The sequence below is a fragment of the Oncorhynchus clarkii genome, chromosome 16, assembly GCF_045791955.1.
Source record: "Oncorhynchus clarkii lewisi isolate Uvic-CL-2024 chromosome 16, UVic_Ocla_1.0, whole genome shotgun sequence".
Classification (NCBI taxonomy): domain Eukaryota; kingdom Metazoa; phylum Chordata; class Actinopteri; order Salmoniformes; family Salmonidae; genus Oncorhynchus; species Oncorhynchus clarkii.
In genome coordinates this window covers 39,457,629-39,484,927 of record NC_092162.1, presented here as the reverse complement: position 1 = coordinate 39,484,927, position 27,299 = coordinate 39,457,629, and the positions used below count along the sequence as shown (strand labels likewise).

Sequence of the window (27,299 nt, the reverse complement as noted above, 5' to 3'; positions counted from 1 at the left end):
CAGAGATGGATAGAGAGAGAAATGGATAGAGAGAGAAATGGATAGAGACAGAGATGGATAGAGACAGAGATGGATAGAGACAGAGATGGATAGAGACAGAGAAAGAGATGGATAGAGACAGAGATGGATAGAGACAGAGAAAGAGATGGATAGAGACAGAGAAAGAGATGGATAGAGACAGAGAAAGAGATGGATAGAGACAGAGACAGAGATGGATAGAGACAGAGATGGATAGAGACAGAGAAAGAGATGGATAGAGACAGAGAAAGAGATGGATAGAGACAGAGAAAGAGATGGATAGAGACAGAGATGGATAGAGACAGAGAAAGAGATGGATAGAGACAGAGATGGATAGAGACAGAGAAAGAGATGGATAGAGACAGAGAAAGAGATGGATAGAGACAGAGAAAGAGATGGATAGAGACAGAGAAAGAGATGGATAGAGACAGAGAAAGAGATGGATAGAGACAGAGATGGATAGAGACAGAGAAAGAGATGGATAGAGACAGAGAAAGAGATGGATAGAGACAGAGAAAGAGATGGATAGAGACAGAGATGGATAGAGACAGAGAAAGAGATGGATAGAGACAGAGAAAGAGATGGATAGAGACAGAGATGGATAGAGACAGAGATGGATAGAGACAGAGATGGATAGAGACAGAGATGGATAGAGACAGAGATGGATAGAGACAGAGAAAGAGATGGATAGAGACAGAGATGGATAGAGACAGAGATGGATAGAGACAGATGGATAGAGACAGAGATGGATAGAGACAGAGAAAGAGATGGATAAAGACAGAGAAAGAGATGGATAGAGACAGAGAAAGAGATGGATAGAGACAGAGATGGATAGAGACAGAGAAAGAGATTAATAGAGAGAGAGACAGAGATGGATAGAGACAGAGATGGATAGAGAGAGAGAAAGAGATAGATAGAGAGAGAGACAGAGATGGATAGAGAGAGAGAAAGAGATGGATAGAGAGAGAGACAGAGATGGATAGAGACAGAGATGGATAGAGAGAGAGACAGAGATGGATAGAGAGAGAGAGAAAGAGATGGATAGAGAGAGAGACAGAGATGGATAGAGAGAGAGAGAGATGGATAGAGAGAGAGACAGATAGATAGAGAGAGAGAAAGAGATAGATAGAGAGAGAGAAAGAGATAGATAGAGAGAGAGAAAGAGATGGATAGAGAGAGAGATGGATAGAGAGAGAGAAAGAGATAGATAGAGAGAGAGACAGATGGATAGAGACAGAGATGGATAGAGAGAGAGATGGATAGAGAGAGAGATGGATAGAGAGAGAGATGGATAGAGAGAGAGAAAGAGATAGATAGAGAGAGAGAAAGAGATAGATAGAGAGACAGAGATGGATAGAGAGAGAGACAGAGATGGATAGAGAGAGACAGAGATGGATAGAGAGAGAGAAAGAGATAGATAGAGAGAGAGAAAGAGATAGATAGAGAGAGAGACAGAGATAGATAGAGAGAGAGACAGAGATGGATAGAGAGAGAGAAAGAGATAGATAGAGAGAGAGACAGAGATAGATAGAGAGAGAGAAAGAGATAGATAGAGAGAGAGACAGAGATAGATAGAGAGAGAGACAGAGATGGATAGAGAGAGAGACAGAGATGGATAGAGAGAGAGACAGATGGATAGAGAGAGAGACAGATGGATAGAGAGAGAGACAGAGATAGATAGAGAGAGAGACAGATGGATAGAGAGAGAGACAGAGATGGATAGAGAGAGAGACAGATGGATAGAGAGAGAGACAGATGGATAGAGAGAGAGACAGAGATAGATAGAGAGAGAGACAGATGGATAGAGAGAGAGACAGAGATGGATAGAGACAGAGATGGATAGAGAGAGAGATGGATAGAGAGAGAGAAAGAGATAGATAGAGAGAAAGAGATAGATAGAGAGAAAGAGATGGATAGAGAGAGAGATGGATAGAGAGAGAGACAGAGATAGATAGAGAGAGAGACAGATGGATAGAGAGAGAGACAGAGATGGATAGAGACAGAGATGGATAGAGAGAGAGATGGATAGAGAGAGAGAAAGAGATAGATAGAGAGAGAGAAAGAGATAGATAGAGAGAGAGACAGATGGATAGAGAGAGAGACAGAGATGGATAGAGACAGAGATGGATAGAGAGAGAGATGGATAGAGAGAGAGAAAGAGATAGATAGAGAGAGAGACAGAGATAGATAGAGAGAGAGACAGAGATGGATAGAGAGAGAGAAAGAGATAGATAGAGAGAGAGAAAGAGATAGATAGAGAGAGAGAAAGAGATAGATAGAGAGAGAGAAAGAGATAGATAGAGAGAGAGACAGAGATAGATAGAGAGAGAGACAGAGATAGATAGAGAGAGAGACAGAGATAGATAGAGAGAGAGACAGAGATGGATAGAGAGAGAGACAGATGGATAGAGAGAGAGAAAGAGATAGATAGAGAGAGAGAAAGAGATAGATAGAGAGAGAGAAAGAGATAGATAGAGAGAGAGACAGAGATAGATAGAGAGAGAGACAGAGATAGATAGAGAGAGAGACAGAGATAGATAGAGAGAGAGACAGAGATAGATAGAGAGAGAGACAGAGATAGATAGAGAGAGAGACAGAGATAGATAGAGAGAGAGACAGAGATGGATTGAGAGAGAGAAAGAGATAGATAGAGAGAGAAAAGGGATAGATAGAGAGAGAGAAAGAGATGGATAGAGAGAAAGAGATAGATAGAGAGAGATGGAAAGAGAGCGAGAGACAGATTGATAGAGAGAAAGAGAGAGACAGAGATGGATAGAGAAAGACAGATTGACAGAGAGAAAAATAGGCTTGTGGATCTCTTATCACCTGAATAGAAATTTCTTGTTTGCGAGGGTCCTGGATGTAGAATGTGAAGGCAACTTCCCACACTGGGTCAGTGGTAAGATAACAAGTCTAGGAATCATAGGGGAGAGGATACAAGGTGATAGACCATGAGAAAAATACACTAACCTAGCACTTAAGGCAAATGGACACCATAGTAATTAAGACCTTCTGAGGGTCTATGAGGGTGAATTCCTACCTTACTCTCCTTGGTTGTGTCTTCTACGGACAGCTGCACCATGGGGCTGGGGTCCTTGTTACCCTTTTTCATCTGAAGCCCAACAACATATCATACAGATTTGACACACGCCAACAGCCAGCCACAGGGGTCATAACGAAGAGAAGCTTTCACTATTGTCACAGCTAAATGGGGTCAGAATAGACAAAGGCCTGCGCCACCGCAGCCCAGAGCATCAGTCAGTCAGTCTGTACTCACAGGCAGGTCTTGAGCCCGGTCCAGGTAGACAGCCAGGATGGCTGCCGAAGGAGGGTCTGCTGTCTTACAGGTCATATTCTGGTTCCTCTGGATAACCTGATCACAGGGGAAGACAGGGCTTTAGTGGTCCATCGCCATTGACTACAGTTTAAATGCTGAAGGCGCAATGAGATTTCTATCCAACTTGCAATGGCAAGGTTTACGCGTCGCAAACTACATCACAAGCACTCCTTATTCTAAAACTGTGAGGGGAGTCTGGCCAAAACCATTCAAGCATTTTATTTGACGATGGGAACATTAGTAGTGATACAGTGATGTAGTGTAGTGGGCACCTCATTGAGTCGGTCAGCAGAGGACAGCAGAGAGAGCCACTCCAGACGGAGGTGAACACTGCCAGATGGTACATCCTTCAGACTAAACCACTAGCAGAGAAAGAGAGGGGGGGTTTAAAGAGAACTTCAGACTGAACCAATGAGTGTTGAAGGGGGAGGCTTGAGGTGGAATGACAAAAGATACTCATTCTAGGTGGTGGAAATCATTTACATTTTAAAGTACCGGTGTTCAGAGCGAATATTCTAGAATAGCCGGTACTCAAGCAGTAGACAATATGAGGTGGCGACTCTCTGTACTGGCGTGCACTGGCACAATTCAAACACTAGGGGGGGGAGGGGTCACGTTATTGTAGTGAGATGGTGGTGAGCCCAGAGAGCCAGAAGGAGATCAGAAGGTGGGAGGCACACGGGGTCTGCATGACACCTGCTGCTTAGACGGGATTACCAGATTCAACCATAATTCAGTCTACAGCCGTGTCTTAAGGGTAGCCTTAATTCCAACTCATTCCAGCTTTTACTATCTTATACGAGATACGGACAATAGCTGGTAGAGAGAGATATACACAGTATACCTCAGTTAAAAATCTCATTGACTGGAGCTACTTCTATAATAGTGAAAGTAAATTACTTTTTACTGAACCTATACTATCTGTGACGTGTCAGACTTTCTTTCAATATCAAGTAAATGAGATGAAAAACTAAAGCATATAGCCATTAGTACTTGCAACTCACCTCATCTAAAACTCTGGCCTTGTGTACGATATCTAGATCCATCTTGACCCTGAGAGAGAGAGAGAGAGAGAGAGAGAGAGAGAGAGAAAGAGACAGAGAGAGACAGAGAGAATGAGAGAGAGAGAGAGAGAGAGAGAGAGAGAGAGAGAGAGAGAGAGAGAGAATGAGAGAGAATGAGAGAGAGAATGAGAGAGAGAGAGAGAGAGAGAGAATGAGAGAGAGAGAATGAGAGAGAGAGAATGAGAGAGAGAGAGAATGAGAGAGAGAGAGAGAGAGAGAATGAGAGAGAGAGAGAGAATGAGAGAGAGAATGAGAGAGAGAGAGAGAGAGAGAGAGAGAGAGAGAGAGAGAGAGAGAGAGAGAGAGAGAGAGAGAGAGAGGGAGAGAGAGAGAGAGAGAGAGAACGGAAGAGAAGAAGGAACATGCATATCTGCGTTCCATCTTCAGCGCATTACAACATAGCACAAGTGCATTTGTAACTGCAATGGAGATGGTGTTACAGAGAAACACAGAGAAACCGCGAGGGAATGATGATGATGCTACCTGCCCAGGAAGTCATCCTGGTTCTGGTCTTTATCAAACACTTCCACCTCCAACTCCTGACCAGGCACTTCATGGACAATCACCTGACACACACACACACACAAAAAAAACAACACCAGATGACACCGTAGCAACAGTAACAGCAAACAACACGACAGACAATGTATACGTAGAAAGAAAAGCTGTAAAAAAAATATATATTTGTCCTTCGATGGAGTTGGTTACTAAAGAATGTAATTTCTTTAAAAATACAAGGTGACAGACACATGCGAATAGGATGAATTGAAAATTGATCCAGAAAGGTCCCATGTTTGATAACTACATTATTGCAAAGCTATATGGCAGCAAATATAAGGCCCCCGTGTTTCTCTCAACAGCCCTGAAGTCCATGCTATCAGACATACTCTGCACGTTGTGCAAGGCTGTTCATTTCTCTATAGAAACCAAGGCCAGAGTTTCCCCTTTTCTTTGCTGCACAAAGCAGAATACGCTGCCTGAGGGAACAACCCGTTTTGGTCAAAACACACGGAGAGGTTAGTGCACTATTTAGGGAATAGGGTGCAGTTTTGGGACACACTTATAATATGCCGATCTGCTCCTCCCACTGTAAATATTTCTGTGTGGTTCACTAAAGTGGTATTTCTGCAATATGCAGGCAGGCCTCGTTTTTTTTGGTGGGTGGAGGGGGGGGGATTCTGCAGAGAGAAGCAGATTAAACAAACCAAGGGCACTGCGACATGCCACATTCTCTCTCATAGCAGGCTGCAGGTGGTGGAGGGACAGGGACCAAGGCCTAAGACAGATGTCACGCTCAGGGCTACAATCAGGTCATGACAGGGAGAGAGGCGTTTACAATGGCGCTGGACAAGCAGCGAATGTCAACCCACTGGGCACAGACGTCATTTCAACGTCTAGTTTTGATTTTCATTGGGTCGAGTTGTCGACTAACATGAATTCAACGTGAAACCGAGCAGAAATGTCACCATATCATTGGATTTGGTGTCGATTTCGGAACTAGCAAATAGCAAATCCAAATCAGTTTCCCACGTTGATTCCACGTCACACTGAACGTTGCTGCTGAAATGACGTGGAAACCAGCTTTCAACCCGTGGGAGGTCTCATTTCTCAAGTTCAACACAGTTACAGTAATGTAGAAATCCTCCTATGTGCAGTGTTGTTGTGTTCCAATTTCATATTTTCATTTTGCTGACCATTTGCAATGTCCTCCTGAGTTGTCTTGAAAGGGGCTTGAAGTAAGGAGGATCTACTGTAACTATTTTGACTTGTTCGGTTGGTCTTTCCCCCGGGTTCCCAGCTGCAAGCCCCACCTCAATAACAGACACATTTAACAAGGCTCATAAATATGCAATAACTAATAATGAGCTGGGGGACCAGCAACGCTCTGCGGCAGCTCTGAGTGATGAATTCAGCTTTAGACAGTCTGTGGTGTTGTATTCCATTTATTCTCCCCGCTCTCACATCTCTGTAATAATTGGTCGGAGAACTATCCCAGCTGTGAATGGTGAATATTCATCTTTAGACAGTAATGTATCAGTTTCCCCCCCCCCCCTCACCTCCTACATCTGTCTTCTCTCTCACTCTTCTCTCTCTCTCGCTTTTTCCTCTCGTCACCTCAAGCATCTCTCTCTCTCTTTCCGCTCTTGTCACCTCAAACTCCCCCCTCTCTCTCTCTCTCTCGTCACCTCAAACATCTCTCTCTCTCTCTCTCTCTCTCTCCGCTCGTCACCTCAAACATCTCTCTCTCTCTTTCCGCTCTTGTCACCTCAAACTTCCCCCTCTCTCTCTCTCTCGTCACCTCAAACATCTCTCTCTCTCTCTCTCTGCTCTTGTCACCTCAAACTTCCCCCTCTCTCTCTCGTCACCTCAAACATCTTTCTCTCTCTCTCTCTCTCTCTCTCTCTCTCTCTCTCTCTCCGCTCTTGTCACCTCAAACTTCCCCCTCTCCCTCTCTCCCTCTCTCTCTCTCTCGTCACCTCAAACATCTCTCTCTCTCTCCGCTCATCACCTCAAACATCTCTCTCTCTCTCTGCCTCACCTCATACATCTCTCTCTCTCTCTCTCTCTCTCTCTCTCTCTCCGCTGTTGTCACCTCAAACATCTCTCTCTCTCCGCTCTTGTCACCTCAAAGATCTCTCTGCCTCACCTCATACATCTCTCTCCACTGTGGGTTGAGGTTGCTGTCCACGGTGTGTGATGTGAAGGTCTGGGTGCCCACACGCAGCACAGCGTACGGGTCAGACTTCCCGTCTATTATCCCCTTAATGACCGTGTCCTTGGCTGTCAGCTCCTCAGCCTCCAGCAGGTGGATTCGCACCACTCCCTGACAGACCGACAGAGAGGCATAATTAACACAGAGTCTCCCTTTCGCCGTCCACTGGTTCCACATTCTGCAGCTTTGCCCGGAGACATGGCTGTGAACTCCTACAGTCATACGTCTCAGTTACAATCGGTGTTTGTCTATGTCAATCATACAAGTAGGGTCAGTCAATCTGTTGTGTTTGGTAAATGCTTCAGTCAGTCGGAGTCTGTGACTCTCCAGGACAGGTGATTGAGTATTTCAGTGGTGTTACCCGTGGGAGAGGGGAGCGGAGCTGCGCAACGTGCAGGTCGGCCACCAGGGGGATAGTGAGGCGGTTGGGGAGGACCAGGTACGAGGCTATAGCATCCATTATCTTAGTGTCCGACATGGCACTGCAAATGAATGCAAGGGTGGCGTTGGGGACACACAGAGATGGGAAACAAACAAATAGACAAAGACTATATACACTACTGCTGACAACATGAACATGCATCAAACATGATATCTTGGCACGTATGCACAAAGGGTCTCAGAGTAGGAGTGCTGATCTAGGATCAGTTTTGCAGTTTAGCTCATAATAAGTCAATATAATATGGACAGAGGGAACCTGATCCTAAGTTAGCACTCCTACTACGAGACGCTTTACAGGTAATAGACAACAGGACCAACCAACGACACCCGTTGAGTAAGGATGTGGTTGAGGCAGGGGACCTTGAAATCATTTTTTAGCTAAATGTGATTTCTCAGTTCAGTGAATACAATTAAATAAGAATCATTAAACGTGTTGCCAGGAATCTTTGATATATGATGTTAGCAAACTAAAGTTAACTACAACATCACTGACAATTAATGATTTAATTGCAATATCAGACAATTAGCTACATGTCTTATCCACACACAATGTGATCAGGGACACTGACAGTGTCCTAGTAAAAATGTGCTACAACTATGGTCATTGACAATGGCCAATGACAATGACCGTAGTTTGGCAAGACAGTACAAACAGATTGGGGACCAGGCTACTTCCCCCTGAGGTGACACAAAGATTAAACACACCGCAAACAACAATGCCATACAAGTGGTCCTTTGAGAAAGCCAGAAAGAGCCCTCTCACTCACTTGAGTCCAGGGATATCCAGCAAGTTGGTCAGCCCAGTCCAGTTGATGTCCAGCTTCTGTGAAGGCAGATGTAGTTAAAGAGAGTCAACTTCAGAAGATGCTGCACCAAATGAATGAATGGATGTATGTGTGGTCGGACGGGTGAAGGAATGAAGCGATTGGTAACAGAGACTCACAGGCCTGCGTATGAAGAACATGGTGACGGCTCCCACCAAAGGAACGTCTCCAATCAGGGGCTCCAGAATAACCCTCAACATTCCATGTAGCTACAGAGACGGGGGAGGGGGGAGAGACGGGGGAGGGGGAGAGACGGGGGAGGGGGAGACGGGGAGGGGGAGAGACGGGGGAGGGGGGAGAGACGGGGAGGGGGGGAGGGGGGAGAGACGGGGAGGGAGGGGGAGAGACGGGGGAGGGGGAGAGACAGGGGAGGGGAGGGAGGGGGAGGGAGGGGGAGAGACGGGGGAGGGGGAGAGACGGGGAAGGGGGAGAGACGGGGGAGGGGGAGATGGGGGGCGAAAAGGAGGAAAAGAGATAATGAGGGAAATAATTAGAGAGAGCGACAGAAACCGAAAGAGAGAGAATGATACAGGTTAGCTTTATATAGAAAGTAGAACGTCTCATGTACTGCACTCCCACCAAATCCCCAGCAACACTGTTCCTTCTCTCTTTACCTGTACCCCTTTCACCCCTGCTTTGCAAAAGTACTTTTTGATCTCCACATTGATCTCCACATCACCCGCATAGCTGGAGAAAGGAGAGAGGGGAGGAGTCAGGGGGGAGAACAGGGAAATGATGTAAGTGTCAAGCTTCTGCTGCTGCTATAGACAATGGACGTGCTCTTCATCACAGAGGATGGTGAGGGCAGCCACACGTGCGGCGGCGGCTGCGTACCTAATGTACAGATCCAGTAAGACCTGCCGCTTGTCGTGCTCCGTGTGAGCCTTCACTCCCACAACCTTCAGGGCCTGCGACAACAAAAAAAACACACACATCATATTGTGTTATCATGAGCATAGAAAGTCCACAATATAGATTGTGTTTACTGCAAGATGCATAAGGTAAGGTAACCTGTATAAGGTAACCTCATCTGCAGGCTATTGGGGAGGAAGTCTGGTGCTAATAAGAAGTGATTTGTTTGTGTGGAAGTGTTCTGGATGGTCATTAGTGTCCGAATGAACCTGTCCATCTTCCTTTGTATAATGACAGGGTATACCAGAGCCACATATGTACATCTCTATAAATGACTTGGCTCTGGGGGCCTACTATACAGTAGTGACACTGTGTTATATGCAGGCCGGGGCTCTTGTACCTTGTCCCCTAGGTTGACTTTGGTGAAGCTGAGGGTCTGTAGGTGGGTGTTGGATGCACGTATGACTGGAGCAATGGTTTCGACCAGTAACTTCTCCAGATACTGGCCCACGAACGGCCACGCCTGCTGCAGAATCTACAGGAGAGAGAGAGAGAGAGAGAGAGAGAGAGAGAGAGAGAGAGAGAGAGAGAGAGAGAGAGAGAGAGAGAGAGAGAGAGAGAGAGAGAGAGAGAGAGAGAGAGAGAGAGAGAGAGAGAGAGAGGAGAGATAGTGAGAGGGAGATAGTGAGAGGGTGGAAGGGGGATGTAGTCATGCTTCTCACTGTGTGTTTACAACCTAATAAATATACATGAGATCTTCCTTTGATCTTCCTTCATCATCGATTGCCCACGCTTCAAGGACACCTTTGTCATTTTTCAAGGACTGCAGTGCTCGCAGGCGATTTCACTGAATGTTGAATTGTAAAATGTATCGAGAATAAACGATCTGCATTAGCTTGCTTGCCAAAGCTCATTAGGTCAACATATGCTATGCCATATCTCATTCATATTTACGTTGTAGAATCACATTTGAAGTCACAGATAGTAGGTTCCGTAACAACTGATTAACTCTACTGGCCAACCAAAAAGGACATGTCCTGAACACGTCCCTTGTAATTGACAGCATCTGCAAACGCAGAAAGAGGACCTGATAGTGAAAGATTTCACAACCTTAGAGCAAGATGTCCCCTCCCCTGTATCACATCTCCACTTACACTACAGGAAACGACAACCACACATCTGGTCGAGAGGCTATTCACATGACGGAAACACAAAAGCCGATGCCCTGCAGTCAAATGACCTAGTGACCTCATGGGTGGAAGTATATTCATATTTTTCATCATTTCATCATTAATAAACAAAAATAAAAATAAAAAGTTTTTTTATCTGACAAAAATGTGGTGTTTCTGTGTCAAACAGTAAAACAAATTCAGTCTTCTGTGATGTTTATAAGGTGTAATATTGGGATGCAAACTCAAAATGTAATACATTTCCACTCAATATCTGACATGGTACAGGTGTCTTCTTTTCTTAAGCCCATCACCATGTGTGTGATGTATACTTTTGTTTCAAAGTAGATGTGTTTAAGACTACCAAGAAACACTGCGTGACCCTGATTTAGCCCACTGTTTGTGTCACACTGCTTGGCTTTGATCTTGGCCAGGTTGTAAATGACAACTTGTTCTCAACTAGCCTACCTGGTTAAATAAAAGGTGAAATAAAAAATTAAATAATCAACTATACATTTGATGGTTCACTTTTGTATGGTTCCACTGTGCAAGTCACCACTTGTTGGTCATATTGTTTAAATCATACTGCCATGCAGTTGTTTACACCGCAAATTCATGGAAAGATCCATCTGAGATCTAAAGCTTGGCGTCACTTTGAAAAGGTGCTAATTTCTGAATCAGTGTGTGAGATTTAAAGCGGCAATCAGCAGTGGAAAGAATAACAAAGCTCTGACCCCGCCCCTGTTTCGGTAAACAGCTGAGGGATGGGGCTGGAGAAATGTAACCACTCTCAAATCCATAAACGTAGCTATGGATGCAAGGACCACCCCATCTATGAAATCAAATGTATGGTTTTAACCAGGTTTTCAGGCTATATAGTGTTTGTTTACATTTACAAGCTAATATTTTGGGTTCTGGTGGGGTACGACAGTTGAGCTAAGCTCACGAGGCATTTCGAAGTTACAGTGCCTTGCGAAAGTATTCGGCCCCCTTGAACTTTGCGACCTTTTGCCACATTTCAGGCTTCAAACATAAAGATATAAAACTGTATTTTTTTGTGAAGAATCAACAACAAGTGGGACACATTCATGAAGTGGAACGACATTTATTGGATATTTCAAACTTTTTTAACAAATCAAAAACTGAAAAATTGGACGTGCAAAATTATTCAGCCCCCTTAAGTTAATACTTTGTAGCGCCACCTTTTGCTGCGATTACAGCTGTAAGTCGCTTGGGGTATGTCTCTATCAGTTTTGCACATCGAGAGACTGAAATTTTTTCCCATTCGTCCTTGCAAAACAGCTCGAGCTCAGTGAGGTTGGATGGAGAGCATTTGTGAACAGCAGTTTTCAGTTCTTTCCACAGATTCTCGATTGGATTCAGGTCTGGACTTTGACTTGGCCATTCTAACACCTGGATATGTTTATTTTTGAACCATTCCATTGTAGATTTTGCTTTATGTTTTGGATCATTGTCTTGTTGGAAGACAAATCTCCGTCCCAGTCTCAGGTCTTTTGCAGACTCCATGAGGTTTTCTTCCAGAATGGTCCTGTATTTGGCTCCATCCATCTTCCCATCAATTTTAACCATCTTCGCTGTCCCTGCTGAAGAAAAGCAGGACCAAACCATGATGCTGCCACCACCATGTTTGACAGTGGGGATGGTGTGTTCAGCTGTGTTGCTTTTACGCCAAACATAACGTTTTGCATTGTTGCCAAAAAGTTCAATTTTGGTTTCATCTGACCAGAGCACCTTCTTCCACATGTTTGGTGTGTCTCCCAGGTGGCTTGTGGCAAACTTTAAACAACACTTTTTATGGATATCTTTAAGAAATGGCTTTCGGGGATCACGTGACCCTTGAACGAGATGGCCGCATGAACTAAGAGCTCCGCACAAGTAGTTTCCAATTCCTAATCTTACCTCCACTCCAAGTTCACACTCATTTAGCTTTAGTAAGAAAAAGTCATGGCGGCTACAAAAGGCGACACTACATGTGACATTTTTACCCGGACTCGAGTATTAGCGACGGAAAAAGCCTCCAAGAAGAAGCTAGCTTCAGAAAAAACTAGCGCCATTAGCCAGGAGCAAGAGAACCCGCTCCCCCACGAGGCACAACGAATGCCAACCTCGCACTCTGTCGAAGACATCCTTTCTGAGTTGAGATCCCAACGTACAGAACTAAACACCAAATTAGATGCCATTAACTCTCAGCTCAGTGCGATAGGGGGCAAGGTGACAATCCTGGAAAACGCTTTGCCTGACATCAACAACAAGATAACCATAAACGCGGGGCGCCTGGACGAGGCAGAGGGGCGAATCCTATCCATGGAAAACTTATTGACAGATGCCATGGAAACAATAGCATATGCTAAAAAGAAAATCGAGCATCTGGAAGAGAAAACAGAGGACCTGGAAAACAGGGGGCGAAGGAATAATTGTGTTCTATTCAATCTGGGCGAAAAAGAAGAGGGAAACATGCCACTGATCCGCTACCTGCAAGACAAACTTCCCGAGTGGCTCCACCTGCCCACCGACAGGCCCATAGAACTCGAGAGAGCTCACCGAGCACTGAGGCCCCCACCAGCAGCCGGACAACCAGCGCGCCCAATCACCATACGTTTCCTGAGATTCACCGACAAGGAACGAGTCCTACTGGCGGCGAAAAACAACACCATCACAGTGGGAAACACCAAACTCGCTTTACACCAGGACCTGTCAGCTGGAATACGCCGAAAGCGCCGAGAATTTGACGAAGTGAAGAAATACTCAATTGACCGAGGCATCTTCAGGGGATTCAAATACCCAAACGAGCTCAGGATTCTTCACCAAGGAGCCTTGCGACACTTCAAAACTCCCGAAGAGGCAAAGCGTTTTTTGAAAGACAATCCTGGCCAATGAGAAACAGACCAATGACTAAATGCGATTAATGCCATTACTAAAGGAGGTAAGACGACATATAGCCGATATCCAGAGATCCACCCCCTAAATGTCATTATAGCCGTCCAATTTATATTTATTGTCCTTTAACTGAGAGGGATGGGCTGTATAGCCTAACCTAGGCCTACTAATGTTTCAGCCTACTTTTATTTCCCTGTTTTTTGTTGTTGTTGCTATTATTACCTGGGGTTCCCTATGTCCCTTGGGGGAGGTATATGTAGGCTGGGCTATTGATTTTTATTTTTCTCCCCTCTTTTACTGTGGTCTGGACGAGGGCAACTGTGCTATTTACTCAATGCGGGGTGGAGAGGATGAGGCATTTCTTTGGTGGGGAGAGGGAGACGTCGTGCGTTGCTAACTGTTCCCGGTTTTTGTTTTATTCGGAACACAGAATTGAGACTGAGCGGGGGGGTAATAGATCCAACGGGATGTGTCGAGTTGTTTGGGAACTCGGCTGGGGTGTTCAGAGATTATTATTTTATGTACACCATTTATTTTCCTTTTATGTGAACGCAGCTGTAATTACTATCCACTTTTACCCAGCGATGACTTGCACTAAAGTTCGATTACTGCTCGATGACGATGACTAGTACCTTAAATCTATTGACATGGAACTGCCATGGTCTAGGACATGCAATAAAACGAAAAAAGATACTATGTGCTCTAAAAAAGGAAAAAGCAGACATTGCGCTATTACAAGAGACACACCTCTGTGATGCTGAACATGCCAAACTCCGCAGAGCTTGGGTGGGACAGGTATTTCTCATCTTTCAAATCAAACAGTAGAGGCACAGCCATACTTATCCATAAAAATGTTCCATTCATAATTGACTAAAACATATCTGATCCGGAGGGGAGATTTATTTTGATAACTGGGTCACTATATGGTCAACCAATTACTATATTAAACATATACGCCCCTAACACAGATACTCCTGCCTTCATGTCAAAAATCATAACCCTGTTCAATGAGCATTGTGTCTCCTTTGGCGTGGTGGCTGGAGATTTTAATTGTACCCTTAACCCAACCCTAGACAAATCATCTCAAGTCCCCACCACAAATCCTAGATCTGCAAAGATGTTGAACTCTCTTACTAAACTGGGACTGATAGATATCTGGAGAGAGAATAATAGCTCATCTATGGACTATACATACTACTCTAATGTCCATAACACCTACTCCCGTATAGATTACATTTTTATCCCAAAGAGTTTCATAAATTCAGCCACATGTACAATCGGACCCATAGCACTTTCAGATCACGCCTTTGTCCACCTCTGCTTTGACCTCTGCAAAAACATCCAAAGAGTGAGACAGAGCTGGAAATTCAACACCTCCATGCTATTAAATGACGAGTTCCATACATTGGTAACTACATGGATAGACAACTACACACAAAGACAGCAAAGACTCTCCTGTTTCTCCGGCCACAATGTGGGACGCTGCTAAAGCCACACTAAGAGGTCATCTAATTGCATATGCTTCCTCTAAGAAAAAAGCAATGGAAGCACACAGGCTAGATCTTGAGAGGGAGCTGGAATGCTGTGAAAAAATACATAAACAATCCCTAGACAGCACTTCCTGGAGTCATCTTAAAGCAGCCAAAGCCAAACTGAATTTGGACTACACTCGGGAGATAAAAAAAAAAGTTTTCTTTACTAAACAGAAATACCATGAGTATAGCAATAGGCCCAGTAGATTGCTTGCTTACCAATTAAAAAAGGAGCAGTCAGAGCGTACAATCATGGCTATCCGAACAGCAGAGGACGAGGTCACATATGACCCAAAAAAGATCAATTTAACTTTTCATGATTTTTACTGCAAACTATATACCTCTGAGAAAAAACACACGGAGGCAGAACTCCACTCTTTCCTAGAGGGAATCTCGCTACCTAAACTATCAGAGACCGACCAGGAAGATCTCAACTCCCCCTTCACTCCTGAGGAGATCCTGGAGGCAATTACCTCCATGCCACCTAATAAGTCCCCAGGCCCAGATGGATTCCCCAGAGAGTTCTACAAAGCTTTTTGGCCCCAGCTCAGCCCTATCTTCATGCCAATGCTGGAGGATTTTTGAAAAAACTGAGTTCTCCCAGACTCAATGCACACAGCTCGCATTACAGTGTTGCTAAAAAAGGACAAGGACCCCCTATCCTGCTCGTCCTTCCGGCCCATAAGCTTGTTGGATTTCGACTATAAAATAATTACCAAATTGCTCGCCAAAAGACTAAACACTCTTCTTCCCAAAATAATAAAAGCGGACCAAACTGGATTTATTAGAGACAGATACTCTTCTGATAACATTCGCCGTCTTTTTGATATTATTGATCAAGTAAACGCACAAAAGACCCCTGTCCTGCTGGCTTCACTGGATGCTGAGAAGGCGTTTGACAGGATGGAGTGGAGCTTTCTGTTTTCAGTCTTAGAAAAGTTCAATATGGGCCCAAATTTTATTAAATGGATCAAATCACTATACTCTCATCCAAATGCCATGGTGACTACTAATGGACTGAACTCTGACAGATTCCCTCTGGAACGGGGCACAAGACAAGGGTGCTCGCTGTCCCCGCTGCTCTACTTGTTGGGGGCGGAGCCTCTGGCAGAGCTGATAAGGAGCAATCCAAGTATTATGGGTGTTTCTACAGGTGGCCTGCAGCACAAGATTTCGCTTTACGCGGATGATGTCTTGCTCTACATATCCAACCCTGAGAAATCCCTCCCTCTCATTTTAGACACAATTGCTCAGTATGGCAAGTTTTCAGGTTATAAGATCAATTTTAACAAATCCACTGTCTGCCCTCTCAATATTACACTCACCAGCTCTATGAAGACACTTTGTCCTTTCCCATGGAAAACACAGGGGTTTCAATACCTCGGGATCTTCATAACACCAGATCTGAATAGCCTTTTTAAGGAAAAGTATCTTCCACTCCTGGATCGAATCAAGAACGATCTACAAACCTGGATCTCCCTCCCAATTAGCTTAGTAGGAAGAATTAATGTAATCCGTATGAACGTCCTCCCTAGACTAAACTACTTATTTCAGATGCTCCCATGCTATCTCCCAGTTTCCTTCTTCAAAACAACTAACCAAAGCATCACCAAATTTATATGGGGCAATAAAAAACCTAGGATCAAGTTTTCCACTTTATCAAAACCTGAATCTAAAGGGGGTCTTGCCCTTCCCTCCCTTCAACTGTACTACTGGTCTGCCCAAATCCGCAACATGCTAACATGGATCACAAACAGACAAGAGTCAACGTGGATTCAGATAGAAGCCCAATCCTGTGGTTCATTGCCCTTAAGCTCAATTATATTCATTAATAACTTTAGTGAAGTGGGCAACATAGCCAAAACCTTTGCGATTTACAGCACCCTACTAGCGTGGAGGGACTGTAAGAAATACCTGGGCATTTCCTCCCAAATATGTTCTCACTCGCCTATAGTAGGCAACCCAGACTTGCCAAAAGCCCTGAGGGATGCCAACTTTAATCTTTGGCATACTCTAGGAATCAGGACCTTTTCAGACCTATTTCATCAGAAAACCACTACACTGAAATCCTTTCAAGAGCTCTGCAGTGAATTCGATGTGCCAAGATCCCATTTTTTTAAATATCTTCAAATTAGACATGTAATTTCCTCATTTACCTCCAATAGGAGGTTTAGAACTCAGTTGAATGAAGTTGAAACCCTTCTTGTCACAGCACAATCCATTAAAGGCAAAATATCATACATCTATAGACTCCTTTCTGAGAAAGGAAGCTCCTCCTTTACTCCTTTGAAAATAATCTGGGAAAAGGACCTTGGTCTGACTATCAGTGATGAGTTATGGGCGGAGGTTTGCGACAGGGTATACTGCTCCTCTACCAGTGTAAAAATGAAAGAATCTAATTACAAATTTTTGTACAAATTTTATTATACTCCTTTGAGACTCCATAGAATGAAAACAGATATGTCTCCTAACTGTAAAAGATGTACCTCTGAAAGCGGAACCTATATGCATGTATTTTGGAGCTGTAGGGAGATTGCCAGAATCTGGCAATCTGTACATACTGCTGCACAGAAAATACTAGAGGTACAGTTTGATATGACCCCGTGTATCTATCTTCTTAATGCCCAGCAGGACTTTGTCCTTGATCCTGACAGAGAAAATTTGCTTATGACTATTACATACTTTGCTAAGAAATGTATTCTTCTATTGTGGGCCTCTAATACCCCCCCTACATTTAAAATGTGGATTGACCAGATTGTTGACTTTCTTCCTCTTGAAAAGCTCACTTATGACCTCCACAAGAGACAGCCCAAGTTTGATAGACTCTGGTCTCCACTATTCAACTATATTTCAAACTGGACAGAGTGAACGGGGTGATTAGGGAAATGCGCAGACACATGTTGTGTAAGGTACTGTAAAACCTAAAAACGAATTATTGGCCCGTCGTCTCAGCGAATGCTTGAAATAGCTGATAAGAACCTTGATAGTGCTGCTGCAAGTGTTTTTTTTTATTTATTTATTTTTTTTATTTAGTTTTTGAGTACGTGTGCGTGTGTGTGTGTATGTATATGTGCGTATGTATGTACGTATGTATGTACGTATATATATATATATATATATATATATATATACGTACATACATACGTACATACATACGTATATATATATGCATACATATATATATATGTACCAAGGAAAATATATAGATTAAGAAAAATAAATGCTTTTATTTGACTTTATCATTCATTTTAATTGTATTTTTATTTTTTCAAAAGTATTATTATTATTATTATTATTATTTTTTTATTTTTTTATTTTTTTTGTTATTTTTTTTTTTAAAGCCTGTCACATCTGTGAATGTGGAATGTGTTTTGTTGGTTGAATGAAAAACAAGAAAACTTAATAAAACTTTAAATTGAAAAAAAAAGAAATGGCTTTCTTCTTGCCACTCTTCCATAAAGGCCAGATTTGTGCAATATACGACTGATTGTTGTCCTATGGACAGAGTCTCCCACCTCAGCTGTAGATCTCTGCAGTTCATCCAGAATGATCATGGGCCTCTTGGCTGCATCTCTGATCAGTCTTCTCCTTGTATGAGCTGAAAGTTTAGAGGGACGGCCAGGTCTTGGTAGATTTGCAGTGGTCTGATACTCCTTCCATTTCAATATTATCGCTTGCACAGTGCTCCTTGGGATGTTTAAAGCTTGGGAAATCTTTTTGTATCCAAATCCGGCTTTAAACTTCTTCACAACAGTATCTCGGACCTGCCTGGTGTGTTCCTTGTTCTTCATGATGCTCTCTGCGCTTTTAACGGACCTCTGAGACTATCACAGTGCAGGTGCATTTATACGGAGACTTGATTACACACAGGTGGATTGTATTTATCATCATTAGTCATTTAGGTCAACATTGGATCATTCAGAGATCCTCACTGAACTTCTGGAGAGAGTTTGCTGCACTGAAAGTAAAGGGGCTGAATAATTTTGCACGCCCAATTTTTCAGTTTTTGATTTGTTAAAAAAGTTTGAAATATCCAATAAATGTCGTTCCACTTCATGATTGTGTCCCACTTGTTGTTGATTCTTCACAAAAAAATACAGTTTTATATCTTTATGTTTGAAGCCTGAAATGTGGCAAAAGGTCGCAAAGTTCCAGGGGGCCGAATACTTTCGCAAGGCACTGTATATTCTTCAAGAATCAAAGGGTATATATTGATTTGATTTACAAGGCCCAAAGATTGATGTAGCAACTGCTGATTGGCCCTACAAGGCAGTGGCACTAATACTTCTCATCTCATTTGCCAAGCCATTCCCTTTGACGCTGACCTTCCCCCGGGCCCTGTCTGTTTGTCTGGGGCAGCGTCCCAAATGGCACCCTGCTCCCTACGGGTCCTGGTGAAAAGTGGTGCACTAAATAGGGAATAGGGTGCCATTTGGGGCACAGCCATGATCTCAGTGATACGGTGTGTGCTCGCTCACTACTCCCGGAACCCAGCAAATGCAGTGAGCACTGAGCTACTCAATATGTTAAGAGTCTGTCAAGAGAGACTACGCGCTCAAAGACTATCCTCACCAACGAGGTATCGTGTGGTGAAAATCCTCCTCATTAATCCAGGATTTAAGCCAAGGGATTGTGAACTGTAACTGCACGTAAATGAATAAAATTCCTAACGAGGACATAATGACATTCTGGCCTGTGTCATCCTATCTGTTGTTTTAGAAATTGTCAAATTCTAATTAAATAACATTTTGGCTGTGCCATCCTATCTCCTGTCCTGAAGAAATGCGATGGGGAACCAGGCCAGGGTCTGTAGTTGCAGCCTGCCAGGCAGAGAAAGAGGCTGGGAAGGAAGCCCCGACGCAGTCAGAGCACGTGGTGGGTGTCAGCCAGGCAGCTAGCCTGGAGCAGCCCTGGTTGTTGCTTGTGACCGATAAGCCGAGCAGATCACTCCCTACAATACGTGCTTTGTCACAGATACTTCATTAATGTCTCCCAGTGAGAAGGGCAGCCTTGTTTATTGATAATCACATCACCGTCATCCTCGCTGTAGCTGCTGCTGGCACTCAGAGATGGAGATGGGAGCGAGGCTCGCTGCTCTGGCTGCTGCAGAGGGTTTAGTGTGTGTGTGTGTGTGTGTTGTCAGGGGGAACCTTTACACTCCCCTCTGACTCTTACTAGAGGATGATGGGTACTAATGGAGGGAGTGCAGCGCTGCCAGAGGCAGAATGTAGACACACACCGCAACCCAGGGCAACGATGGACAGGCACAACAAAGCTCCTCCATCGCCACACCAGCACAACGGCTGTGTGTGTGTGTGTGTGTGTGTGTGTGTGTGTGTGTGTGTGTGTGTGTGTGTGTGTGTGTGTGTGTGTGTGTGTGTGTGTGTGCATGTTTTCCTATATTATCACGACCAGAGTGTCCTGACGAGGTAAGAAAACAATACATATTTTTGAAAAGCCAGGACTTTTTTTCATGTCCTGAATTTGTTAAAGATATATTTTAGGCTTAAGGGTTAGGTTTAGGGTTTGGGATTAAAGTTAGGGTTAGGATTTGGAGTTAGGTTTAGGTTTAGCATTAGGGGTTTTGGGTTAAGGTTAGGGTTAGGTTAAGAGTTAGGGAAAATAGGATTTTGAATGGGAATACATTTTTACTACCCGAAAAGACCTGAAAAAAACTAGTGGTGTGTGTGTGTGTGTGTGTGTGTGTGTGTGTGTGTGTGTGTGTGTGTGTGTGTGTGTGTGTGTGTGTGTGTGTGTCTTGGGGTAAGGGTTTAGGGGTTAGGGAAAATAGGATTTTGAATGGGACTGAATTGTGTCCCCACAAGGTTAGCCCCCACAAGACTGTGTGTATGTGCGTGTGTGTGTGTACACTACATACCTTGTTCATCCACTCAACTTTCTCCACGTCCGGAAAGTTGACCTGCAGAGAAAGAGAGAAAGTGATTGTATAGATTTGAACTTTGAACTGCCTTTAAACAATATAGCAGAAGAGTGTAACCTGGGTAGGAAAGTGTGGAGCTCGTGAAATGGCTAAAGATTGACTTGAGACAGTAAAATCAAGACGTGTGTGTCTTTTTGGCCCATCGCCCATGTTGCAAAAGACAACGAACCACAGACCGACCCTAAACCTTTCCTCCAAAGCAAAACCACAGTCACAAGACTTTCACAAGATCACACTGATCATGATCAAGTGTGTATACGTGTGTGTGTGAGAGAGAGCGATATCCTGTGATATCCTGTTGACACAAACCACAAAGATTGTGGTATAGTGTGAGTGTCCTGTGGGAGGGGTTGTTAAAGAATGTTGAAATAGTCCCATGACTAAAGAAAGTTCTCTTTCCTGATATGGTCCAGCTAGTCTCCCCCTCCCCTTGACTGATGTCTCTGAGTCATCAAGCTTATGGCATCTAAAAGGAGAGCCGTAGCACAACCCTCAAGTTCTAGGGAACCTTGGAACTGAAACAGGAAGTGGGGGGTGCACACAGAAAAACGCCTAAAATTAGGGTGGCATGGCAAAACCTCAGAATGGAAACTCTCTCTTGTTGAAATGCTGAGACTCATAGTGCGAGTAACTCACAGTCACTACGAGGCTAACTGTGCCAAATGTAAATACGCTCATGCCTCTGTGGCCATCTTCGTTGGACTAAATGTTCATTCTGAATTCCACCGTGACTGTGGCATTTTAGAGTTTGGACTCGTACCCCTGGCCCTGCACATTAAGAATGTCCAAATATAGCTATGGTTGGATGGACTACAAAATGAAGAAGGTGAGGTGGGGGTTGGTAGGAACAGAGTATAGTAGAAGCAGATAAAAAGGTATGAGAGAGAGAGAAAGAGACAGAGACAGAGAGAGAGACATGTTTGCTCATCAGTTATGTTTATAAACATGATCAAACTGTGTCAGACAGTTTCTGGATCATTTGTTTACAGATGTAGACATATTTTGACAGTGTAATCAACGGGAGCCTTTGCTTTTTGGATTATGACGAGTTAATGACGAGTTAATGTAAAGCATTTCTAAGTCATTCAGTATTATTCTAAATCATAAATCATTCAAATGAATGGAAATATTATATTGCAGACTGTGGCTTTAAATGACCAGATTGCAGACTAGATAGTGGGCTGCAGATGTGTTCTGCAATCTGCAGTTGCAGAAGCAGGCTGAGCCTATAGAGAATGCACAATACAATATAGGTTTGTCACTTACCCATGGGGGTAATTCCCGTTTACTCCTAAAAGCCCTTGCAGTGGCGTATGCTCTCTCGTTCTCCAATACGTGCATGGCTGACCGCAGCCGCATCACTTTCTCGTTGCGACTGTGTGTCCATCCCATGTAGACCATCAGACCGAACAGAACTAAGGTGATACTAAACCCGAAGTATCCTGCCAGGTAAACTGGCAAAAGTGTAGCCAGGCATTTTCCGAAGGACCACAACACGGACACCGCATGTTGGCCGGGCGGTTTGGGTGGCTGCGTCTCTTCCGGCAAGGCGGAATCTGCAGCCCCCGAGCCTGTGGCCATGCTCGGCCCTGCATCCCTAGATGGCGTCGCAAAATCCTTCTCCATGGAACAGCTACCTATGCAGTTCAGCGTTCAGTGCCTTCTTGTTGGTGAATTACTAATTAAACGAAATCCGAATTAGGTTAAGCCTGCAAACCATTGACAGTGGTTTACTCTATGGACACAAAATGTTCGTCTAAAATACCTCTTGAATCGGTAGCCTAAACAGCCAAAACCCTCTCTTCGTGTATGCACTGACAAGCAGACACGGACGGGCAAGTGGATTCTAATATTTGTTAGGCTTGAGAGGGCGTGTTTTCTAAGTGAAAGCCCTCCTCAAATCCAATAGAGTAAAAAGTCACCCTAAAATGTACTTGTTCCGAGAATAGTTGAAACGCACCGACTCCCCCGCACCAACCAGTCAATGAGTGACGTCTCCTACAAGAAAAAAGCTATTGCGCTGCTGCAGTTTTCACACACACAACAACAAAAAAATCCGCATAGCTAGCTTTCCAACAGACTGAGAATCTATTTGCTTATGAATAAATGTGATAGTAGGCTAGACGACGTTCTTGATAAAGCAACCAACGACGGCAACCGCTTAAGCAAACCGTTATCTCTTGACGCCTGCCTGATATAATGTGCCTATTTACGCACTGGTGAGTGCACGTGTCCACACTTAGGGTTTTGGAGTCTAGTGCAGGCTGTTGAATGTTCTGTTTTTTTTATCGGCATGCTACCAGTTTGTTAGTAATTTAGTATCCCATTGTTAATAGTCCAACATGCATTTGTAAAGGGGAAACACGTATAGCCTATGCGTTTATGTTTTCTATTTTTCATTTTTATTTCAACCTCAAGACAGCCATCCCAAGCTAGAAAATGTCCTACAAAATAGGATACTCATTTTCAAAGCCTTGTTTACACACCACCACCATGTGACAGGTAAGTAAGTATCTGACATCTATTGGAACAGGTATCCTGTAAATACAACACTGTGCCAGAGAGATCAGAGAAATCAAACCATTTTGCCTTCAGGGTATTTAACCTGTTTGTGTTTGTTCCAGCGTTTTTGAGGTTTTGGGTTGGACTTAGGCTAATTGAGGTTTTACTTTAAAAAAATTCAAGTAGGCCTAATTAAGTTTATAACAAAATGAAGGCCTACATTTTATACAGGCCTAAAATCATAGAAAAATTAATATAGCCTGCCGTTGGCAACAATACAATAATAGTCTACATGAATGGGCTATAAATGTACAATAACATGTTTTTTTCCCTACAGAATTATAATTTCTTTAGAAGAGACATATCCAGGGAAACTACTTCTACCCAGCTACTAATGTAGGCCTACCGGTTGTCATGGTTGCATGCCTGTTGCTGTGATAGCTCCACTTAGTGTCACTGCAGAGCAGTCAGAGTATTTAGATAGAGCGCAGTTTATAGGCCAGACATGAGTATCTAATAATACTGTATTTTGATTTCTCTCCTTACAGGCTTGAGGCACATCTCTAGGCTAGCCCACTATAGCCTGCTACATACATCCTTTCACATTAATACAGCTACATGGCTGTCAAGCACCCATGGCCCATTAAATAGGGGGCTCCCGAGTGGCACAGCGATCTAAGGCACTGCATCTCAGTGCTAGAGGCGTCACTACAGACCCTGGTTAGATTCCAGGCTGTATCACAACCGGCCTTGATTGGGAGTCCCAAAGGACAGTGCACAATTGGCCCAGCGTTGTCCGAGTTAGGGTTTGGCCAGGGTAGGCCGTTATTGTAAATAAGAATGTGTTCTTAAATAAAACTGAGTTGGGTGGTAGGTTCCAAATGTACCGCGGCCCTTTAAAAAGGTCACTCGTGGCTTCAAGCCACACCTACCAAATGGAGCAAACGTATCCCCAAAACATTCAACATTCTTCAACAGACTTTGAGGTATATTTGCTCGGTTTGGTTGGCGTGGCTTGAAGCGATGAGTGATGTATTTTAAGGGCAGCGGCCATGCCGACAGCGTTCCCCGGTCCCTCCCTGTTTTTCAACTGGTCGTTCAGAACGGCACCATTTCCGTTTAATTGAACTTAACACACTGTTTTTTTTTCATACTAAACACAGCTAAGGTCTCCCTTTCTGAATATGCATCCCAAATGGCACCCCATTCCCTATATAGTGCACTACTTTTGACTAGGGACCTATAGGTCCTGGTCAATAGTGCACTGTGAAGGGAACAGTGTACCATTTGGAATGAAACTCTCATTCCAGACCAAAAGCCTACCATTTCTAATACAAATGCCAGTTGTGATTATTCTTATATGTGCATATTCGTGGAACAGTTTAATTTCAGTCATAGGTTTTTCTCAAACTCACAGCCCCTGTGAAGTGGCAGCTGTTAGCAGATGATCTATGCATGCAGCAGTTCAGGGGGGGGGGGGCGTTGTTTTTCACGTGACCTCCTGTTTTGTCCTAATTTTGTGTATGGGTGTTATAATAAAGTTTCAAGTTTGAGGAGGCTTGCAATTTATCCTACTATTTCAATTTATCCTACCTAAATTCAACTAAAGCATATGCCATATGGACACATTGATACACTGTGATCCATTGGCTGCTAAAGCACATGGAAATCAGAGATAGCCCATAGTTCAATGCCACTGTAGACTTATAACTTCCATTGTCAACTAAGTAAAATACATAAAGGCCTAAAGCCGAACAAAATAAAAACAGTAGAAAATATCCTGATGACAATTCAGGTTCTTTCAATCGCATTCATCTCTCCACTCAGCCTGTCTACCTCACGTCCTATCTGTCTTGACTTGAGCTATTGCTAGTGAAGAACAACATTGTATCAATTTAGTATGTTGGCTTGTGCTCAGGCCATGTCCTCCCTCAACATTATCAGGACAGAGAAACCATGCACATGCTCATTAATCACATGGAGCACTCCAAACAAAAGACAATAAAACAAAAATTCGACAGAACTCCTAAATTATGGTAATGAAATAAACCACAATTTATGTCTCACAAGTGTGGCAGGTTATGAACTCTGCAAACAAAGTTTCTACTCTGAGAAAGGTAAATGACTGTAATACATGCATTAGCAGAAATTGATCTAACCAAATGATGAGAATTAAAAGTACATTTACTCGGCCTACTGGTTGTATATGTAATGGGGAATTGATTAAAAAAAAATATACGGGCAAACAATTCACACGATGAAAAAATTTATGTACAAGAATTGGCGCACATTCTGGAGAGCAGAGTTCATTGACGAGACTGGTATAGGGGTATCACATCTCCACATAACGAGAGTGGTATCCTACTAAACTAGCTAGATCTACTCAGGGTTTTCTAACGCTAACCAGCTTCAGTTGGCTTCACATTCTATCTCACTGGCAGGCTTCTTACGTACTCGGGTTTCCATCAATTCTGAACTCGTCACGCTGCCAGCACGCCCACAAGCGAGCCACTGTTGGCGGCCTAAACCGCAAGCTGCTTGTGGTAATGTGCGCGGCGCGATATTCTAGCGGAGCTACAGGAAAAAGTTCAGATTTGCTCTACTTCATGCAAATTGTACGCGGCCACCGCTTCCGTTAACCAATCCGGTGAGGAGCGGATGTTTGCTTGAAAATCTTCTGTTCATGAAACATAGATCCATCTGTCATTAGTTGCAGGCAAGAGCAACCTAAAAAGATGGTGGAAAGCCAATCAGCGCAGGGTCTGGTATTCCAGTTCTATATGATGTGGTTTTGCTAGAATACAGAGAGGAAATAATATGGCCAATGGCATTTGGAGGGATTGCAGAGATTACTTTGCTGTTAATGGTGGGTGAATTCGAGATTTGCACGTTTGCTTGTGCTCAGACCCTTTGACTTTTTCCACATTTTGTTATGTTACATTTTAGAATAAGGCTGTATAACATTGTTCCCCCTCATCAATTTACACACAATACCCCATAATGACAAAGCAAAAACAGGTTTTAAAAATGTTAGCAAATGTATAAAAAAAAAAAAAAAACAGAAATATCACATTTACATAAGTTTTCAGACCCTTTACTCTGTACTTTGTTGAAGCACCTTTGGCAGCGATTACAGCCTCAGGTCTTCTTGCATAGGATGCTACAAGCTTGGTCACCTGTATTTGGGTAGTTTCTCCCATTCTTCTCTGCAGATCCTCTCGAGGTCTGTCAAGTTGGATGGGGAGTGTCGCTGCACAGCTATTTTCAGGTCTCTCCAGAGATGTTTGATCGGGTTCAAGTCTGGGCTCTGACTGAGCCACTCAAGGACATTCAGATGCTTGTCCAAAAGCCACTCCTGCGTTGTCTTGGCTGTGTGCTTAGGGTCGTTGCCCTGTTGGGAGGTGAACCTTCGCCCCCCCAGTCGACAGTCCTGATCGCTCTGGAGCAGGTTTTCATCAAGATTCTCTCTGTACTTTGCTCCGTTCAGCTTTCCCTCGATCCTGACTAGTCTCCCAGTCCCTGCCGCTGAAAAACATCCCTGTAGCATGATGCTGCCACCACCATGCTTCACTGTAGGGATGGTGCCTGGTTTCCTCCAGACATGACACTTGGCATTCAAGATTTCAATATTGGTTTCATCAGACCAGAGAATCTTGTTTCTCATGGTCTGAGAGTCCTTTAGGTGCATTTTGGCAAACTCCAAGTGGGCTGTCATGTGCCTTTTACTGAGGAGTGGCTGCCGTCTGGCCACTCTACCATAAAGGCCTGATTGGTGGAGTGCTGCGGAGAAGGTTGTCCTTCTGGAAGATTCTCCCATCTCCACAGAGGAACTCTGTAGCTCTGTCAGATTTACCATCGGGTTATTGATCACCTCCCTGACCTAGGCCCTTCTCCCCCGATTGCTTAGTTTGGCTGGGCGGCCAGCTCTAGGAAGAGCCTAGGTGGTTTCAAACTTCTTCCATTTAAGAATGATGGAGGCCACGGTGTTCTTGGGTACCTTCAATGCTG

General features: G+C 43.8%; 1 protein-coding gene across 2 annotated transcripts in view; it reads right to left on the bottom strand.

Annotated features, from left to right (window-relative positions):
- Positions 1-23,004, bottom strand: part of LOC139368421 (extended synaptotagmin-1-like) — a 35,090-nt gene extending 12,086 nt beyond the window's left edge. Inside the window, exons 1-15 of one of the 2 annotated variants that reach the window (XM_071107289.1) lie at positions 22,056-23,004; positions 20,727-20,768; positions 9,650-9,784; positions 9,232-9,305; positions 9,012-9,084; positions 8,517-8,606; positions 8,341-8,396; positions 7,494-7,614; positions 7,067-7,243; positions 4,903-4,985; positions 4,360-4,408; positions 3,628-3,717; positions 3,296-3,391; positions 3,059-3,130; positions 2,845-2,931 (exon numbers count right to left, since the gene is read on the bottom strand). In XM_071107289.1, coding sequence (XP_070963390.1) covers positions 2,845-2,931; positions 3,059-3,130; positions 3,296-3,391; positions 3,628-3,717; positions 4,360-4,408; positions 4,903-4,985; positions 7,067-7,243; positions 7,494-7,614; positions 8,341-8,396; positions 8,517-8,606; positions 9,012-9,084; positions 9,232-9,305; positions 9,650-9,784; positions 20,727-20,768; positions 22,056-22,415 — 1,605 coding nt within the window. In that variant the 5' untranslated portion in view covers positions 22,416-23,004. The remainder of the gene's footprint in view (positions 1-2,844; positions 2,932-3,058; positions 3,131-3,295; positions 3,392-3,627; positions 3,718-4,359; positions 4,409-4,902; positions 4,986-7,066; positions 7,244-7,493; positions 7,615-8,340; positions 8,397-8,516; positions 8,607-9,011; positions 9,085-9,231; positions 9,306-9,649; positions 9,785-20,726; positions 20,769-22,055) is intronic. The other variant, XM_071107290.1, reaches the window with a different exon arrangement.
- Positions 23,005-27,299: the final 4,295 nt, after the last annotated feature.